This window comes from Herpailurus yagouaroundi, unplaced genomic scaffold (genome assembly GCF_014898765.1).
Source record: "Herpailurus yagouaroundi ecotype Mexico unplaced genomic scaffold, PumYag 545, whole genome shotgun sequence".
Taxonomy (NCBI): Eukaryota; Metazoa; Chordata; class Mammalia; order Carnivora; family Felidae; genus Herpailurus; species Herpailurus yagouaroundi.
Window position 1 is genome coordinate 88,482 of NW_024412762.1, and position 19,855 is coordinate 108,336.

The 19,855-nt window shown below is 48.1% G+C and overlaps 1 protein-coding gene across 2 annotated transcripts in view; it reads left to right on the top strand.

Annotated features, from left to right (window-relative positions):
- Positions 1 to 19,855, top strand: part of KLHL22 (kelch like family member 22) — a 41,112-nt gene that overhangs the window by 10,843 nt on the left and 10,414 nt on the right. For both annotated transcript variants that reach the window (XM_040465126.1, XM_040465127.1), the window contains exons 3-5: positions 5,305 to 5,470; positions 10,507 to 11,225; positions 18,306 to 18,498. In XM_040465126.1, the coding sequence (XP_040321060.1) occupies positions 5,305 to 5,470; positions 10,507 to 11,225; positions 18,306 to 18,498 (1,078 nt within the window). The remainder of the gene's footprint in view (positions 1 to 5,304; positions 5,471 to 10,506; positions 11,226 to 18,305; positions 18,499 to 19,855) is intronic.

Here is a 19,855-nt window from a genome sequence, read left to right on the forward strand (position 1 = left end):
GACCGTCTGAAGCAGGTTCTGAGCTGACAGCAGAGAGCCCAACGCGGGGCTTGAACCCATGAACTGAGAGATCATGACCTGAGCTGAAGTCAGACGCTTAACCAACTGAGCCCCCCAGTTTTTTTTTTCAACGTTTTTTTTTTTTTTTTTTTTTTTTGGGACAGAGAGAGACAGAGCATGAACGGGGGAGGGGCAGAGAGAGAGGGGGACACAGAATCGGAAACAGGCTCCAGGCTCCGAGCCATCAGCCCAGAGCCTGACGCGGGGCTCGAACTCACGGACCGCGAGATCGTGACCTGGCTGAAGTCGGACGCTTAACCGACTGCGCCACCCAGGCGCCCCGAGCCACCCAGTTTTTAAGAGTACAGCTGAATAGTGTTAAGTGTATTCACACTGTTGTGGAAGGGGTCTCTAGAACTTTATCATCTCGCAAAACTGAAATTCTGCACCCATTAAACAACAGCTTTCCATACCCTCCTCCCAGCCCTACCATTTCACTTTCTGTTTCTAGGAACTTTTTTTTTTTAACACTTATTTTGAGAGCTCATGTGTGCATGTGCATACACATGCAAGCAAGGAGAGGGGCAGAGAGCAAGGGAGAGAGAGAAACCCAAGCAGGCTCCGCACTGAGCGTGGAGCCCCATGAACCTTGAGATCATGACCTGAGCCAAAATCAAGAGTTGATGCTTAACTTACTGAACCACCCAGGCACCCCTCTAGAACTTTTTATAAGTGGAATCATATGTATTTGTCCTTTTGTGACTGGTTTCTTTCACTTAGCATAATCTCAAGTTTCATTCACGTTGTAGTATGTGTCAGAATTTCCTTCCTCTTTAAGGCTGAACAATGTCTCATTGTATGAATATACCATTTTGTTAATCCATTCATTTCTCAATGGATACTTGGGTTGTTTTGCCTCTTGGCTATTGTGAATGATGCTGTTATGAATGTGGATGTACAAATACCTTCTTAACACCTTCCTTTCAGTTCTTTTGGGTATGTACCCAAAAGTGGAATTGCTGGGTCATATGTTAATTCTATGTTTAATTTTTTGAGGAATTGCCATGCTGTTTTCCACAGCAGCTGCCATCAGTTTAACATTCCCTCCAACAATGCAGAAGGGTTCCATTTTCTCTGTATTCTCACCAACACTTGTTACTTTGTTTTTGGTTCTTTTGTTTTTGTTTTTGTTTTTGGTTTTTTTTTTTTGGTAGTGGGCCATCCTAATAGGTATGAGGTATGGACATCATTTTAAAAGTTTTTCCCCTTTTAAAGTTTTTATTTTGGCATAATTTCAGTGTTACAGAAAAGGGGTAAGACTATGATAAAGAATTAAGCACCCATTTTTGGTTAAAAACTACAAAACCAGAAGGAGGGCTTGCATATTTTATTTTTCTTTTGGCCTTTTTTTCCCTCCCTAACTCTTGTTTTGAAAGATATCAATCCTATAGAAAAGCTGCAAGATCAGTGGAGTGAACACACCTGTGACCTTTGCTTAGCTTCATTGGTTAACATTTTGCATATTCACTTCAGAGTAAGTTGCAGCTATGACAGTTTTACTGGAAATACTTTATTGCACTTCTAAGAATAAGGGCCTTCTCTGGTATATCTTTAGTACCATTATAAATCTAAGAACATTTACAGTCATTCCATAATTTTATCTGATGTTCATATTTAGATTTCCCTAGTTTTCCTCAAAATGTTTTCCGTCTCCTCCCACCCCTCTCCATTCAGGATCTAGTCAAGGTCCACGCAATGCTTGGATACCCCAAAGAGTGAGTCAGGGTACCACAGAGTGGGAAAGCACCCCCTGAGAGTGTATGCATGGAGTAAAATATCTAGGAATTAGACATAACGTGCGAGTGTCAGGTCTGTGAGCAGGTGACCTATAAGACCTGCAAAGAGACCCAGAGGCTGGCTTGTGAGATAGAGTCCATTGTGTCCATCACAAAGATGCTAGCTCTCTCTGTATGAGTCTGGATGTGTAATGCATTCCCTATAAAAACATCAAGAGACTTGAGGCACCTGGTGGCTCAGTTGGTTGGGCATCTGACTTCAGCTCAGGTTATGATCTCAGTTTGTGAGTTCATACCCGGCCTCAGGTTCTCTGCTATCAGCACAGAGCCTGTTTCAGATCCCCTGTCCCTCTCTCTATCTGCCCCTCCCTCCCCCCCAAAGTAAATAAACATTAAAAATTTTTTATTTTATTTTTTTTAATGTTTATTTTTGAGAAAGAGCACGAGTAGGGGAGGGGCAGAGAGGGAGACGCAGAATCTGAAGCCGGCTCCAGGCTCTGAGCTATCAGCACAGAGCCCAACGCCGGACTCCAACTCACAAACCATAAGATCTTGACCTGAGCTGAAGACAGACATTCAGCCGACTGAGCCAACCAGGCACCCCAACATAAAAAAAATTTTTTTTTTTAAATCAAGAGACTTTATGGGGGCGGGAATTGCACATACTGATTCTAAAGTCCAATTTTTCAAAAGCAAGCAAGGCCAGGAAATTGTTGAGAAGGTAATGAAAGGAGACTGGCCCTACCCTACGTTAGTTAATGCATGTAACAGAGCTGCAGTAATCCAGGCTCCTGGTGCCTGAAGAAATGTTGGAATGTTACTGGGAAAGATGAGAGGTTTGAACACAGACACAAGCCTACCACGAACTTTGTGTGTGGTAGAGATGGCATCCCAAGTGGGGGAAGGTGATGATGGGGTAGTCCTCTTGAAAAACATAAAGTTGGACTGTTTTTAAAAATTTTTTTATGTTTATTTATTTTTGAGAGGGAGACACAGAGTGTGAGCAGGGGAGGGGCAGAGAGAGAGGGAGACACAGAATCGGAAGCAGGCTCCAGGCTCCGAGCTGTTAGCACAGAGCCTGATGTGGGGCTCAAAGTTAGGAGCCCTAAGATCATGACCTGAGCAGAAGTTGGACGCTTAACCGATTGAGCCACCCAGGTGCCCCTGGGTTTTTTTTGTTTTTTGTTTTTAAATGTTTGTTTGTTTGTTTGTTTGTTTCAGAAAGAGAGGGAGCACAAATGGGAGAGGGGCAGTTAGGGAGACACAGAATCGGAAGCAGGCTCCAGGCTCCCAGCTGTCAGCTCAGAGCACAACGCGGGGCCCAAACCCACAAACTGTGAGATCATAACTTGAGCCAAAGTCAGATGTTTAACTGACTGAGCTACCCAGGTGCCCCCTGGATAAATGTTTTTGATGTTTTTCCCTCATAGGGAAGAGCTGTTTTAAGTTTGGCATAAAACTCACAGGCAAAAAAAAGAAAAAGAAATTTGCATTCAAAACAGACAGACTTCTCCATGACAAAAGGCATCATAAAATCAAAAGATCTGAGGTAGAAGAAAAAATTTCAACTCGTCCAAAAAAGGGCAGATTTTTCAAATTAACAAGACAGAGTCTAATAGAAAATGGACAAAGAATCTGGACTGTTCAGAAAGAATATAGAAATGACACTTTAAGGAGCACCTGGCTGTCTCAGTCAGAAGAGCACGTGACTCTTGATCTCGAGGTCGTGAGTTCAAGCCCTATATTGGGTGTAGAGCTTATTAAAGAAGAAGAAGAAGAAGAAGAAGAAGAAGAAGAAGAAGAAGAAGAAGAAGAAGAAGAAATAATAATGGCACTTAAACACTTGACAAGATTATCTGTCTGGTTCATTATAAGATTTCTCCCTTAGAAGATTGTTAGTATGTAGGCAGTACTATCAAAGTATAAATATATATAAACCCTGTGTCCCAGCAATTGCTTTCATAAGAATCCTGGCAAGCACTTAAGCAAAATGTAAGACCATCCGTCTGGTGAAATAATGGGAGATTAGAAGTAACCCAGGTGTATCCCAGCAGCAGGGGGTTAAATCAACCATGATAGCCTTTACAGGAAGAGGGGCAGCCCTATGTATACCAGTAAGGAGCCATTTCCAGATGCATTGCTAAATCAAAACGTGATGTAGAATACAAGGTGCATACATGGAGTGCCTCTGGGTATAGTGCTGCCCTGGGAAGAGGAACTGATGGCCTGGAGCAGAGGAGGAAGGGCTGCTAGAGGGAGACTTTCACCCTGTTGTATATTTTAAGTCATGTACTGCACGTATAATTTACCTAGTCGAAAAATAAACAAAAGGTAAAAAATAGCTACTCTGTCCTCTGTATGTTGCTGACTGTCATATTTCAGCCCTGCTGCCTCCCCTTTCTCCCCCAACCTTCTTCCCTCTGAACAACTAATTAAGTGACTCCCCACTGGGATGCCTCAGAGGCATCTCACTGATGGTAACTGTGCTCTCTGGCCCCATTCCTCCCAAGTCCCCATCAGCCCAGCTAACCCAGCCAAGGGCCCTGATTCCTCCAGTGCTCTCCTAGATTCGGTTCTTCAGCATATTCTCCCTGCCACTGGGCCCTCCCCAGGCCTGCAGGAACCCTCCCTCCTGCAAAGTCTACTCATACCACTCTCCTGTGTAATGTTCCCTGACAGTGCCTGGATTTTAATCCTGGCTCAGTCTTGACCTGGGGGAAGCAGGACCTGGCCCTGTCTTACCTGTTCACTTCTTCCTTGCCCTTACCTGGCTGCCTTGTTTACTGAACTCATCCTTGCCCCCAGGACTTTGGCACCCGTCTCCTCTACCTGGAATGCTGTCTGCTGGCTGGTGAGGTGCCACCCAGCCCCATCTTGGTTCCTGAGAGCTAGCCTGTCTCTGCTCCTCATCACTCTCCACCGCTCCCCTCTCCCAGCTGGGTACTCCTAGATCAGATGCCCAGTTGTGTTTCTTCCTAGCATTTCCTCACTCAGAAATGCCTTGTTCTTTACTTGCTGTTCTCTCTAGCATCAAACTCCATTAAGTAGGAATCTTACACTTTACTTGACTGTTACACCTTTGACTCTGATTGGTATAGTTAGGCGCTCAGTTAATATATTTTGAATGGAATGAGTTTTATTGTTTCCCTTTCATCCATTCTTTCATGACATGCCCCGGGCTGCTGCTGTGATCCAGGAAGTATATCATGGATACAGCAGAAAGCAAGCTGGACATTGTCCCTGTCCCTAAGAGGCTCATTCATGACACCTTGCAGCCCATGATGGTGATTTCTAGGATGGCTGTCCAAATTTGGTCAGGAGTTTGTGGGCACCTTCTGTGGCAAGCATCAGTGCCCAGAGCACAGAGTGAGCTGATACTCTATTGCACGTCACTGCTGGGTCAGCCTGCCTCCTGTTCTGGATGCTCTCACTCTTTGCGGCACCTGGGCTGGCGTTCTGATTGATAATACATTGATACGACAACACTGTTTCATGTTTTTCTTTGCAGAGGGATGTTTGCTGGAGGATTGAAGGAGATGGAGCAGGAAGAGGTCCTGATCCACGGCGTGTCCTACAATGCCATGTGCCAAATCCTGCATTTCATTTATACCTCTGAGTTGGAGCTCAGCCTGAGCAATGTTCAGGAGACGCTGGTTGCTGCCTGCCAGCTGCAGGTGAGGCTGCCCTCGCTCCAGCAAGACAGACCCAAACCCAGGGGTGTTCTGCAGGTGTCTGCAGGGCAGTGGTATGAGGAGGATCAGCAGGCGAAGATGCCAGGCAGCAAAAGAGACTACAGGTCGGGCAGAGGCTCTTGGGTGGTACATGGCTCAGCCAGTTCTGGGCGCTGAAGCATAGCTGCTCCAAATGCCTCCAGGTCCAGGCTCCTTCTCTGCCTTTGCCCTCTGCTCTTCTGCTGGTTCCTTTCCTTCTACCTGGCCTCTCTGTCACTCAGAAGATCCTGCATGTAAACATGGGGGCCGACCCTGAGGTGGGTATGTGATGTCCTTTGTGCCCCAGCGTCTGACAAAGCTGAGCTCCCATGGTTGCCCAGACCCTTTCTGCTCGTCCCCCCACTTGGCTTTGTCAGTCTGTTTGAAACCACTTTCCTTTTTGTCATTGAACTTTGAATAGTTGTTTTCCTACAGAACGCCAGAAGTTTTCTGAGGCTTTGACAGTGTGACTTACATTTTAGAAGGCTATATTAGCTCGGCAGTGTGGGTACAGTCACTCAGGGCTGGGCCTGCCTGTGCCTTTGCTCTCAGGAGCCATCATCAGATGGTTTCCTCTGGCTGGAGAGACTTCTCGCCTTACATTTGTTGAAAGTGAAAATGAAATGCTATGGTGAGTTTATTATCCTGACCTTTTCTCAGGTCAGAGCATGTTTGGGGCCATCAGAAAGAATGCAGGTCCGGAAAACCAACCTGTTTAGGGGTGTCAGGAGGCCCCACCCTGCGTGGCAGGGCCCCGGCAGTTCCCTGCACATTCACTCACACATGGGCGGGTGGGGGGCACTTGGCCCGTACTTGTTGGGTTGGTTTGACCACAGCTCTTCCTATGCCACAAGTGGGTAGAGCCAGTGCTCCTGAGCACTTTAGTGTCTCTGAGGTCATTGTGAGGGGTAGCATGGGATGGGCATCCCTGCTTCACCTCGAGCAGCCTGGCTTTTAGGGATTTGATTTTTAACATATTGGGATTCTATGCAATGTTCCTTTTTTTTTTTTTTTAAATGCTTATTTATTTTGAGAGAGAACAAGCACGTGGGAGGGAAAGAGAGAGAGGAAAGAGAATCCCAAACAGGCACTGTAAATGTGGAGCCCAATGAGGGGCTTGATCCCACAACCCTGGGATCATGACCTGAGCCGAAATCAAGAGTCAGATGCTCAACCAACTGAGCACCCCTGGTGCCCCTGCAGTTTTGTTTTTTGTTTTTTATTTGTGTGTTTTTGGGTTTTTTTGTTTTTTGTTTTGTTTTTAATTTTATTCAAATCCCAGCCAGTTAACATACAGCGTGGTAATGGTTTCAGGAGTAGAATTTAGTGATTCATCACTTACATATAACACCCAGTGCTCATCCCAACAAGTGCCTTGCAATGTGGTTTTTAAAGCAAGTTTGACTTGGCATAAGAGTTCCAAGTCCATAGGCCCACCAGGGTCCTGTTTGTTCATGTAGCCAGTGACCACATTCTCCCCTTGCTCTGTGCCTTGCACTAATTCAGGATCACACTGTTCGTGGTGTCCCCAGAGACTTGGATCTGAATCCCAGTGAGACTGTCACCACTGGGTAACCTCTAGCAATGATTTCTTTCTCCGAGCCTCTTGTGGGCTCCTGCACTGGGCAGGCCTGGGGTGATTCCTCTGTGAGCTTCCCCAGCAGAGGGTCCACTGCTGTGACCATGAGGATGGAAAGGAGACAATGACATGGCCCCTGGATTCTTCAGGAGCTGCTTCTCCGACCCACTGAGAGCTGTTTGCTCTCACTTTCTATCCAGAAACTGGTCCTCAGTGTCCTGGCCCCTGACAGATCAGAAGTAGTATTTTAGGAAGACAAGGCAAAGCAGAAGTGCCTGCCAAGGGAGAAAACAGGTGGTCAAGTGAACTTTTAGGGCTTAACAAAACACAGTGGGAATGGTCCATGTGGGGCAGACGCATTCCTGGCACTTGGCAGGTTTTCCTTCAGCTCTCATCTTGTGACCTGGCAAGCACTGAGTATCTTGTGAATGTGAAAAAAATAAAGGTAAAAAGATTTTAAACGTTTATTAATAAGCTTCACATACCAGCAGAATTATTGTATGTGCAATGGTTAATTTGTTGATGATAAGTGAGATATTCACATTAAAATTTTTTTTAATGTTTATTTTTGAAAGAGAGAAAGAGAGAGAAACAGTGGGGGTGGGGGAGGGGCAGAGAGAGAGAGGGAGACACAAAACTCAAAGCGGGCTCTAGGCTCCACACTGTCAGCACAGAGCCCCATGTGGGGCTCGTACTCAGGAACTGTGAGATCATGACCTGAGCCAAAGTCGGATGCTTACCGACTAAGCAACCCAGCACCTCAAGGCATTTCCACTTTTAGGGCTATTCTAAAATCCTGTTTTCCTAAAGAACATAGCAATGCTTGGGCAGCTTTCCCCAGAGCCCTCCCCTCTGTCTCCGCCCTGCCGTGCTCTGGTTGTTTAATCACCAGGTGGCCTCTAAGCCTGTGGCTCACTTCTCAGCTCCCACCTCAGCAGTGTTGTCTCTCGCTTTCCTTCCATCTCATTCGTTCTTCTGCATGATTGGACACGGGCAAGTGCCAGCCACCTGTGACCCCTGTGCTAGCTGGAGTCATGCAGGCCTCTGCCCAGGCAGGGTGGCTCCCAGCCTTTTAAGAACCTAGTGGGATTCCCAGGATGGGTGCTAGGCAAGCGTCTGGAACGCTCTGCTGGCAGTTCTTAGCGCGTGGGTGCTTCAGGGCCATCTCCTGGGGAAGGGGGTGGGTTCCCTGGGCCTGCATCTTTGGCTGAGCCTGCATTTGTGGGGGTTGTGGCAGGACAAGAGAGCTGGATGTTTCTAGAGAGCCTGGGGGGGGGGGGGGGTATGAGTCCTAGGTGCCTTCCAAACCAGGGGTAATTGATACAGTGGCCACTGTGCTGCTTCCTGATTCTCTGGAGATTCAATACTTCTGACCTGAAAGGTTTTACTCTGTGCCAGGTAGTTCCTGGGTACCATCTCATCTTCAACTTACTGCTCTCCACTTTATTTTATTTTTTTTCATTTTTATTTTTTTTGAGTTAATTATTTTTTTTTGGTTTTCTTATTTTTTTAATATAATTTATTGTCAAATTGGCTTAAATACAACACCCAGTGCTGATCCCAGCAAGTGCCCTCCTCAATGCCCATCACCCATTTTCCCCTCTCCCCCACCCCCCCCTCCACCCTCAGTTTGTTCTCAGTATTTAAGAGTCTTTTGCAGTTTGCCTCCCTCCCTCTTTGTTTGTAACTATTTTTTTCCCCTTCCCTTCCCCCCATGGTCTTCTGTTAAGTTTCTTACGATCCACAAATGAGTAAAAACATGATATCTGTCCTTTTCTGACTGACTTTTTCACTCAGCATAATACCTTCCTGTTCCATCCATGTTGCTGCAAATGACATGATTTCATTCTTTCTCATTGCCAAGTAGTATTCCATTATATATATAAACCACATCTTTATCCATTCATCAGTTCATGAACATTTAGGCTCTTTCCATAATTTGGCCAATGTTGAAAGCACTGCTATAAACATTGGGGTACATGTGCCCCTATAAATCAGCACCCCTGTATCCCTTGGGTAAATTCCTAGTAGTGCCATTTCTGGGTCATAGGGTAGTTCTATTTTTAATTTTTTCAGGAACCTCCACACTTTTCCAGAGCAGCTGCACCAGTTTGCATTCCCACCAACAGTGCAAGAGGGTTCCTGTTTCTCCATTTCCTCGCTAGCATCTATTGTTTCCTGAGTTGTTAATTTTAGCCACTCTGGTGTGAGGTGGTATCTCAGTGTGGCTTTGATTTGTGTTTCCCTGATGATGAGTGACATTGAGCATCTTTTCATGTGTCTGTTGGCCATCTGGATGTCTTCTTTGGAAAAGTGTCTATTCATGTCTTCTGCTCATTTCTTTACTGGATTATTTGTTTTTTGGGTGTTGAGGTTGGTAAGTTCTTTATAGATTTTGGATACTAGTCCTTTATCCGATATGTTATTTTTAAAATATCTTTTCCCGTTCCGTTGGTTGCCTTTTAGTTTTGTTGATTGTTTCCTTTGCAGTGCAGAAGCTTTTTATCTTGATGAGGTCCCAATAGTTCATTTTTGCTTTTAATTCTCTTGCCTTTGGAGATGTGTCAAGTAAGAAATTGCTGCAGCTGAGGTCAAAGAGGTTGTTGCCTGCTTTCTCCTCTAGGGTTTTGAAGGTTTCCTGTCTCACATTTAGGTCTTTCATCCATTTTGAGTTTATTTTTGTATATGGTGTAAGAAAGTGATCTAGTTTCATTCTTCTACATGTCCAGTTCTCCCAGCACCATTTGCTAAAGAGACTTTTTTCCATTGGATGCTATTTCCTGCTTTGTCAAAGATTAGTTGGCCATACATTTGTGAGTCTAATTCTGGGTTCTCTATTCTATTCCATTGGTGTATGTGTCTGTTTTTGTACCAATACCATACTGTCTTGATGTTTACAGCTTTGTAGTAGAGGGTAAAGTCTGGGCTTGTGATGCCTCCTGCTTTGGTTTTCTTTTTCAGTATCACTTTGGCTATTCGGGATCTTCTTGTGGTTCCATACAAACTTTAGGATTGTTCTAGCTTTGAGAAGAATGCCCCGCGTTTTGATTGGGATCGATTGAATGTGTAGATTGCTTTGGGTAGTATTGATGTTTTAACAATATTTATTCTTCTAATCCAGGACTGCTCTCTACTTTAATCGCTGCTCTTATAAATGAGGAAACTGAGGCTCAGAGAGGTTAAGAATGTGCTACAGATCTCTTTGAAGCCCAGGTTTAAACCCAGTCAGTCTGCAGTGAGCCCCAATCATCTCTACTATTGGGGGAGAGCAGCTGCGCCAGGCCTCCACTTCAGGAAAGGTCAGGGGCGGTGGAAGGGGGCCAGCTGTAAACAATAGCTTCGCGTCCCCTGTTATCCTCTGTCTCCCTCACTCAGACACTGTTCCCAGCCCAGGCTTGAATGGGGCTTGTTCTTTTCACAGATCCCAGAAATCATCCATTTCTGCTGTGATTTCCTCATGTCCTGGGTGGATGAAGAGAACATCCTTGATGTCTACCGGCTGGCGGAGCTGTTTGACTTGAGCCGTCTGACTGAGCAGCTGGACACCTACATCCTCAAAAACTTTGTGGCCTTCTCTCGGACTGACAAGTACCGCCAGCTTCCCCTGGAGAAGGTCTACTCCCTCCTTAGCAGCAACCGCCTGGAGGTCTCCTGTGAGACCGAAGTGTATGAGGGTGCCCTGCTCTACCATTACACCCTGGAGCAGGTGCAGGCCGACCAGATCTCACTGCACGAGCCCCCCAAGCTCCTTGAGACCGTGCGTTTCCCCCTGATGGAAGCTGAGGTCCTCCAGCGGCTGCACGATAAGCTGGACCCCAGCCCACTGAGGGACACGGTGGCCAATGCCCTCATGTACCACCGCAATGAGAGCCTGCAGCCCAGCTTGCAGGGCCCTCAGACAGAGCTGCGGTCGGACTTCCAGTGTGTTGTGGGCTTTGGGGGCATTCATTCCACGCCATCCACTGTCCTGAGTGACCAGGCCAAGTACCTGAACCCCCTGCTGGGAGAGTGGAAGCACTTTACCGCCTCCCTGGCTCCCCGCATGTCCAACCAGGGCATTGCGGTGCTCAACAACTTTGTGTACTTGATCGGAGGGGACAACAATGTCCAGGGCTTTCGTGCCGAGTCCCGGTGCTGGAGGTAGGCATGGGTGCTTGGCTGAGACTTGGTCTGTGGGTGATGCTGTGGTGCAGGAGTTGTGGGCCTAGGAGGCTGCTTATGGAGTGGGGTCTGCGAGGGCCGAGGCTGTAGCCTTTTAAATTAATCTTGTGGCTCATCGGGTAGGTCTGTTTTGTGGAGTAAAGTCCAGGTTAATTTGAAGAGTGAGGGCTGTGGTGAGGCAAGGAAGAGGGGACCCAGCATGCTTCCTTTCGCTGTTCTTTTCCTCTCAAACCCACTCACCATGGGTCATACCCACTGTCTTGTTGGTGAGGGTCTAGGTTGTGATTGTGCACTTGGACTGGCCAAACACAGGGAGGGGACCTAGTTGCCAGGAACACTGGGCAGGGCAGCTTCTCCTTCCATCTCACCCTCTCCGGCTTTGACATGTATCGTCCAGGGCTCCCTCTGCTAGGCAGCTCTGCCCTCTGAAGCACAGGCGTTGGTGGAGGATGGCTTCCCGTCCTCCCTCCCTCTTCTGCAGTGTACAGTTCTCAGCCTACGGGACCCAAAAGACAGGCATCGCTGAACCTCGTGCCAGGTTTCACCACCCTTGCCTGCCCTGTCGTCAGTGGTGTTGCTGGACATGGGGTCTCCCGAGGTCCTCTGAGGAGGCAGTTTTTCAAGAAGGAGTGGGATATTGTGATGTACTATATATGTTTTTGCTATATGTTAGGTCTATATCCACAGTTTCTGGTTCACAGCTCCCAGAACTCAGAATTTCCCAAGGGAGGAGAGTGCTAATTTTGTCTTGTGTTATGTTAATGAGGTGACTTTGGAAGACCCCAAGTGTAAGGCGGTGCTGGTTACTGGGAGAACCAGCCCTGTGGTTAGAGGGTTGGAATTTCAGGCCTACCCGCTGACCTTGGGGAGGGCAGAAGGGCTGGTGGCTGAGTCAGTCGCCAGTGGCCAGTGATTTAATCAATCGTGCCTATATCGTGAAGCCTCCATAAAATCCCAAAAGAGGGGGTTGGGAGAGCTTCGGGATTGGTGAACACCGAGTTGGAGGTGCTGGGAGATTGGCACACCTGGAGGGGGCAAGGAAGCTCCCTACTCTTTCCCCAGACCTTGCTCTATCTATCTCTTCCTGTCTGGCTATGGCTGTTCCTGATTTATATCCTTTTATAACAAACAGGTAATCTAGTAAATATGTTTTTCTGAGTTCTGTGAGCCGCTCTAGAAGGTTAATTGAAACCCAAGTAGGGGTTCATGGGAACCTCTGATTTATAGCCAGTTGGTCACAGGCACAACCTGGTGCTTCAGAGTGATATTCTGAGCCAGAGGGGGTTATTGGAACCTCCAGTTGGTAGCTGGTAGGTCAAAAGCATAGTAAACAGCCTGAGCTTGTGAGTAGTGTCTGAAATGGGGACAGTTGGGGTGGGGAGGCATCTTATAGACTGAGCCCTTAACCTGTGGGATCTGATGCTTTCTCCAGATAGACAGTGTTAGAATTGAGTTGAATTGTAGGACTCAGTTGGTGTTCCAAGAATTGCTTATTAATGTGCAGAAAGTGTTGTGGTCCCCCCACCCCACCCCCCGCCACTGCCCTGCCCCAACACACATTGGAACTGAGTACAGAAACCCAAAAGAGGGGGTTTTGTGGACTGTCATGGTCTGTAGGATGCTTCCAGCTCTGTCAGTCTATGGAGCTATGATCTCACAAATCCATTTTTGAGGGCAGAACAAAGAAACCAACGCAGATCCCCATAGCCTCAGCTACCATTAGGTGTCTAGGGCCCCTCCACTGTGCTTTGGCTTGATATCGTGGGATTTGGTGCATGTGGGAAGTCTCCATCTTCTGTAGGCTGAAGGAAAGCTGGCATTGCAGAGAGAGAGATTGCCAGCTGCTTCCATGGCTGTGAGGTACTGACCAAGTTCATGTTCATGTTTCCATCTTTGGGGGGTGGAGGTGGGATCTGGCCTGGCCATGCCCCATGAGGGCCCCAGCACTTCTGGGAAGAAATCACCTTTGTTAAACTGATGAGATGCAAAGCTTGGTAGCTCAGTTGAGGTTAAACAGGAGGACATGCTGAGTACAGAAAGGAGGAAACAATACTTTGATTTTCTCTCTAACAGAATACCCTCCAGAGTGGGTGTGGCAGCACCAGGTTCAGCCTTCCCTTGAAAAGCCTCAAAGCTTCCTTTTTAGGGGCCTGTTACTTTCACAGTGGGAGGGCCAAAGCCACATCTCCCTGCTGAGGCAACCCACAGACCTACAAAACAGACCTCTCCAGGGTGTTATGGTCACCAGCCATTAGCATACAACGGGGTGGTTTTGTGCCCACTGGGAGGCCAGCCCTGGGGCTTTCCCAGAGGGCCATGCCCCAGGGCAACAGTTGGGTCCACTGCCTGCCCTTAGTCTGCCCTTTTACTGCTTTGATGTCCGTTGCACTCAAGACTAGTCTAAATTTCCCATTGGTGAACATGTGCTCTGAGTCCCAAGCCAAACTCTGGAAAATGCTAGTATCAGCACCAGTGTTTGATAACCATGGCCTCAAACTCCAGTGAGAAGGTTAGGTCACTGTGGCAGGTAGGGTTGGTGAGGCCTACCTGGCAAGGGGAGGTACCTCAGAAGGGTTGGGGTGCAGTATCTGCCTGGGGTGATGGGGTGGTGGTGAGGGCCCTGGTGTCTGTTCTCTCTATAGGGTGAGAGTTCCTTTAATCTCTTCATAGACTTTTAAAACTGCCAGATGGGTCTTAATTTGAATGGTCTAAGAGTTAGGTTCTCTTCCCTCTCCCCTTCCTTAATTTACCAGTCTTAGGGTCTACAGACTCTCAGAATATGAAAAGACAAAATTTGCAGTTAGTTAGAGTTTGCATTTTGAGGCTTGAGGACTTAACTGATTATATCAGAACACTGGTATAGGAGCTTCATATAGGAAGTTAACTCTCTTGGAGCAAATTTTATTTGTACTCCTCCCCCACCCCGCTTTCAAAAGTCCACATTATTCCACTTTGCTTTCATGAAAGACCTACGTTAGTGCCTATTTTCACTAACCAGTAGAATTCCAAAGAGGATTTTCACTTTTACAAAAACAAGACGAAAAGAGAAGATCATGTTCAGCATTGGTTTAGCAGTGAGCCTTTGTAGAGGAGCTTGCACCCTTAGCGAGATGGCCCTTCCAAGTGCCTTCCCCAGGAATGACACCCAGCATCTCAGCATCAAGTGACCATAGCTTTGAACTCTATTTGTAAGCATCTGTGCTTTATCTCCATTTATTTTGTGCATTCATTAGCAAGGTGTGACTTCAGGTATCAGAAAAGCCCTGAGAACGGTTATTTTTTGGGCCTGGGAATGCTCAAATTTTTTTCCATGTAAACTAATTGCAATTACTCTGTTTTATGCCATTTCAGCTTCTGAAAGGTTTCCAAGAACACCCTACTTTCGGATGGGAGAGGGCAGAGCCTGTACTGATATGCCTTACCTGGGAGTGGCCTTTTGCCCTCTGACCTTACTTAGAATAGCCACTTGTTTTTAACGTGGGGCATTCCCATGTCTGTTTGGAATTTAAAATATATTTTAAACATTTCTTTGATTGTAATGGACTTCATTAATAGTCATAGGAATGTTGGAGCGCCTGGGTGGCTCAGTTGGTTAAGCATCTGACTTCGGCTCAGGTCATGATCTCACGGTTTGTGAGTTTGAGCCCCGCATCAGTCTCTGTGCTGACAGCTCAGAGCCTGGAGCAGCTTCAGATTCTGTGTCTCCCTCTCTCTGCCCCTCCCCTGCTCATGCTCGTGCTCTCTCTCTCTCTCTCTCTCTCTCAAAGAATAAATAAACATTAAAAAAAAAAGTCATGGGAATGTTGGGGCACCTGGGTGGGTCAGTCGATTGAGTGTCCGACTTCAGCTCAGGTCATGATCTCACAGTTTGTAAGTTTTGAGCCCTTCATTGGGCCCACTGCTGTCAACATAGAGCCCACTTCGGATCCTCTGTTCCCCTTTCTCTCTGCCCCTCCCTGCTCTTGCACATGCTTTCTCTCAGAAGTAAATAAACATTAAAAAAAAAAAAAGCCATGGGAATGCTTAAGTTGTGGAAATACAGAAGAAAAACGGTCTGCTCAATTTAACAAGGACTCCAGAGCGTTTTGTATCCACTATAGCTTGAGCTTCCGAGTTTGCAGTAGGGTGATCTAAATTCTGCCTTAAAGTGACTAGAACTGTTTATATCCTTCTGTAGCTAGTTTTTATTAGAAAAAATATTACTTGAGAACTTATTCTGACAAAGTAGAAAATCAAGAAAGAAATGTGGAATACAGGACACAGTGGGGAGATAAGAAACGAGTGCAACTGTGATTGTGTCTAAATTACTGATGTATGGTGTGTGTATGTATTGCGTGTGTGTGTGTGCGCATGCACACGCACGCATGCACACGTGCGTGTGTTAAATCTGAAACTGCAAATCCAAATGAATGCATCTGAGGAAGCTGTGAGGGCCGGAAGGAAGCAAGTGGAAGCATCGGGTGGGTCTTGCTTGTCTCACTCTGGTGGATGATGCCGACTTGCACTTAACTAGATACGGGGTTGGGGGAACATGTACATGAATGAGTGTTGTACACAGGAAAGGCAGTGGGAAGCGCCACCCCAGTCAGTTGGCAGGGCCTCACGAGTGCCGAGCCCTGGACTGGCTTGGGCTCCGGTCCCCAGCTGGACCTTCAACTGGCTGGGCCTCTTGTCATTGAGTTCTTAACCGCCACCTCCTTGGGAGGCCCTTCCTGGTCCCCGTGAGAGAGCTCTGACCTCCCGGCCCCCTCTGCCCAATAGATTATGATCTCTGAGTAGATCACCCTCTCTCTACCTCTGTTCTTGTTCTTTGTGGCGTTTGTCATTATATGGAGTGCTTGCTTACGTGTTCTCTTTAGCCTGCTTCCCATCTACAATGGAAAGAAGGGTCCTGTTCTGGAGTTTGCCTCTGGATTCGCAGCACTGAGCACCATGCCTGATCCATGTTGGGTCGCCGGTGAATATTTGCAGAGTGACTGAATGATTTCACCTATGGTAATCTTTGTTCAATTCACTGAGCCCTGAGTTACAGCGAAGGGAATACAGACTTGAGTCAGTCTTAACGAAGTCCCTTTCTGAGCCCTCACGATAGCTTTTGGAGGCAGGTGGCATCCCCCTGTTGGCCAGGTGCGGAAACTGAGTGAATGTCAAGGGAGGGAAATCAATGCCTAGACACACCCAGCTGGATGGGGCAGACCAGCTGTCCATCCTGGGTCTGTGTGACCCACATGCGTGTTCTTTCTCTCCTGTTGGCCCCAACCCCTGAGCACCTTGTTTCCTGTCATTCCTGTCTGGCAGGGAAGAGCTGGCCAAAAGGTGCAGGCAGGAAGAAGCAGCTGCTTAGCGCATCTGGATGAAACTTGTCTCTTCACCAACCAGTGTGGGGCACAGACCCAGACCAAAGCAAACTTTGCTCACTCTCTAATGAGCCAGTTGAAGTTCAGCTTGTCTTCTTGGGGTTGGTCTTTCTATGGAGAAATAACCACTTACCTGAAAGCGGCTGTAATTATGCATGAGCTATTGAGCAAGGAGGCTTCAGAAGCAGGCACTCAAGATGCTGGTGCCTGAGTGGATGTCCAAGGGAAGGGGCCAGATGCAGGTCAGGGGAAGAGTGGGCTTGGCCCTTGGGCTCTCAGGGTCCTGGTCCCTCAAGGTTCTGTAATTGTCTGTATTGACCCAAGTAGCATACTCGCCTGTGTGCCCCATGGAGTGCCAGGCCTGGGGCATGGAGTGTGGCAGGGCTGAGTGCTGGCAAGGTTGGTGTGGACTGGGCTGTAAGGACCTCCTCAGCTGCTAGGCTAGTGAGGATTTTGGTGTGAGTGGGGGCTTTGCTGCTGAGGGTAGGATCGGTGGGCAGAGGGAGCATGGGGTTCCGTTCAGGACCGGTGAGCAGCCAGCTGGAGATGGTTAGGAGGCCTTTGTAGTGTGGGTCTGACATGCAGGAGGAGGGAGTGAGGGGTGATAGCTTGTCTCCTGGGGTGATTGAGATCCTGTGGGTTGGGCATGTGAGGCCCCTCAAAGGCAAATGAGGGGCAGCACGACCTCAGGGGGGCTATGGGAGGGGGGCAGCCACACAAAGCAGCTCAGAATGAAGTTGCTTGGGGATACGACTTTTTAAAAAAATGTTTATTTTTGAGAGAGAGAGTGGGGGATGGGCAGAGAGGGGTACAGAGGATCCAAAGCAGGCTCTGCGGTGACAGCAGAGAGCCCAGTGCGGAGCTTGATCTCCGTGATTTGATTTGAAGTCAGACACTTAACTGACTGAGCCATCCAGGCACCCCTCTCCATCAGCCTTTTAAAAAATCATATCCCCGGGGTGCCTGCGTGGCTTAGTTGGTTAAGCATCAGACTTGGCCCAGGTCATGATCTCGCGGTTTATGAGTCCCACGTTGGACTCTGCACTGACGGTGTGGAGCCTGCTTGAGATTCCCCCGCCCAATCTCACTCTCTCTCTCTCTCCCTCTCTACTCCTCCCCCATTTGTGCTTTCTCTTGCTCTCTCATGATAAATAAACCTTTTAAAAAAAGGTTGATGGAGAAAGAAGGAGATGTGGGAGATGGCTCTCATTCCACCAGCTGGCAACAGGACAGCTTAGGAGAGGTACCTGAAATGATGGAGGTGTGGTCTGTGACAGGATGCTGGCAGACGACTCTGGAGGGAGTGTTGGCATTGGCCATAGGCCGGGAGGCTGTTGTGCCTGTCCAGGGATGGGCATTCTTCAATGGGGATGGGACTGTGGGGACAATGGATCTGGATAGGTGAGATGGGGCAGCCTGGGGTGGACAGATAGGTGGGCTAGAAACCCCCCATGAGGTCACCCCTAGAATATGATGGCATCATGGGCAGAAACCCGAGTTCCTGGTCATGCTTTCCAGGCTCCATGCTGGGGACATATCCGTGTTCAGGCATGTAGCAGCCTGCTGGTGTGGCTGTGGGTAGGCCTGTGCTGGTGTGAGGGTACAGTGGTGCTGGGGTACAGTGATGGAGCAGGAGGTGTGGGCCTGCTGGGCAGGCTTTCTGGCCTATCAATGATGCACTGCCTTCATGTTCCCTCAAAAGGTATGACCCAAGGCACAACCGCTGGTTCCAGATCCAGTCCCTGCAGCAGGAACACGCCGACCTGTGTGTGTGTGTTGTGGGCAGGTACATCTATGCGGTGGCGGGTCGCGACTACCATAACGATCTGAATGCTGTGGAACGTTATGATCCCACCACCAACTCCTGGGCTTACGTGGCTCCGCTCAAGAGGGAGGTAAGGAAGCCCCTCCAAGTGGGGCCTTCTCCTGTCTGCTTTCCTTAGACAGTGTGCAGAGTGAATGTGTGGCCAGGCCAGGGAACTAGGCCCAGTGGGTACCTCCAAAGACTCTGCACTGTGATTGGACGGGGGACCCCTGAGGTTCAGCCACCCCCTGGGGAGATCCTCCCGAAGCACGCAATCAGACTCCATTCCCCAGAATTTCACCCCTATCTTGCCCATCAAGGGTCTCGCCACCTTGTCCCAGGAAGCTGCCTTAACCCTGCAGTTCAAATGCAGACAGAAGCCTTCCCCTTGTCTGTCCTTCAGGACAGTGGAGCTGAGCTGGGTGGGACATGTCCAAAAATGTTAAACAGAAGGGACACTACCATAGAGGAGGTCTCAGGAGCCTCAGACTTACACAGGCTTCCTGGAGGGTGGGGCCTTTGAAAAGCCAGAAAACCAGTTTAGAAGTCGTATTTCATATTTATTCATTTGTTTTTTAAAATCATGTGCATCCTGCATAGTACTTTGGATCTGATTTGAAGATGTTTAAAATATGGTCATTGTGCAAAGGTGGTGCTTTAGGGATGTGCCTGTCTTATTTTATGGACTTGGGATATTAGGACCCTGGCTGTAAAACCAGGCACAAGATCCTAGGGCAAGGAAGAGGCCTCAGTGATCCAGGTCCCATGTTTTGGGTCCTACCTCAGAGCAGGGTAGGCACCCTTCCCGTATTGGCATTATAATTCGGGGAGCACCTTCTATGGCTCAGGCTACCTTTGGGCATCTCTAAGCCCTCTAGTGGCAGAGGATGGTGTGGGGACACACATGGGGCTATTTCCCAGGCTCTGCCATAAGAGCTCCTGCCTTTCTGAACCTCTTTCCAAACCTCCCCTCTTTATCTCTCACCTCTCTCCCAATTCCCTCAGGGGTGTAGATTTTGACCTCAGGGGGCTGAGGGTCTTCCTGATGGGCCCAGCTCTTTTCCAGGGCCCATGAGGCCTCTGAGACTGGGGTTTCCCACTGTAGTTCTCCCAGGTAGGAAGCTAGCCTGCTCCTTGCTCTTCAGCTTTGGGGAAGGAAGCCCCCTTTGGTGGGGTACTCACTACCCTCATTCTGGAAAAAGGAAAATATTTTGTATGGGAAAGATCAGGGGGTCATTGAGACCTGATGGACACCTGAATTCTGTTCTGGAAAGGAGTGAGTGGGAATGGGGGGCTCCAGGGGTTCTTTGTCTGGGGCTGCCTGGTGAAGCTGTAGTTCTCCGATGTGGCCACAGAGGGGCAGCCTCGATCTTCAACCTGCTTCTCCCCAGAATGTCAGTGTTCCTTCCTTCCTTCCTTCCTTCCTTCCTTCCTTCCTTCCTTCCTTC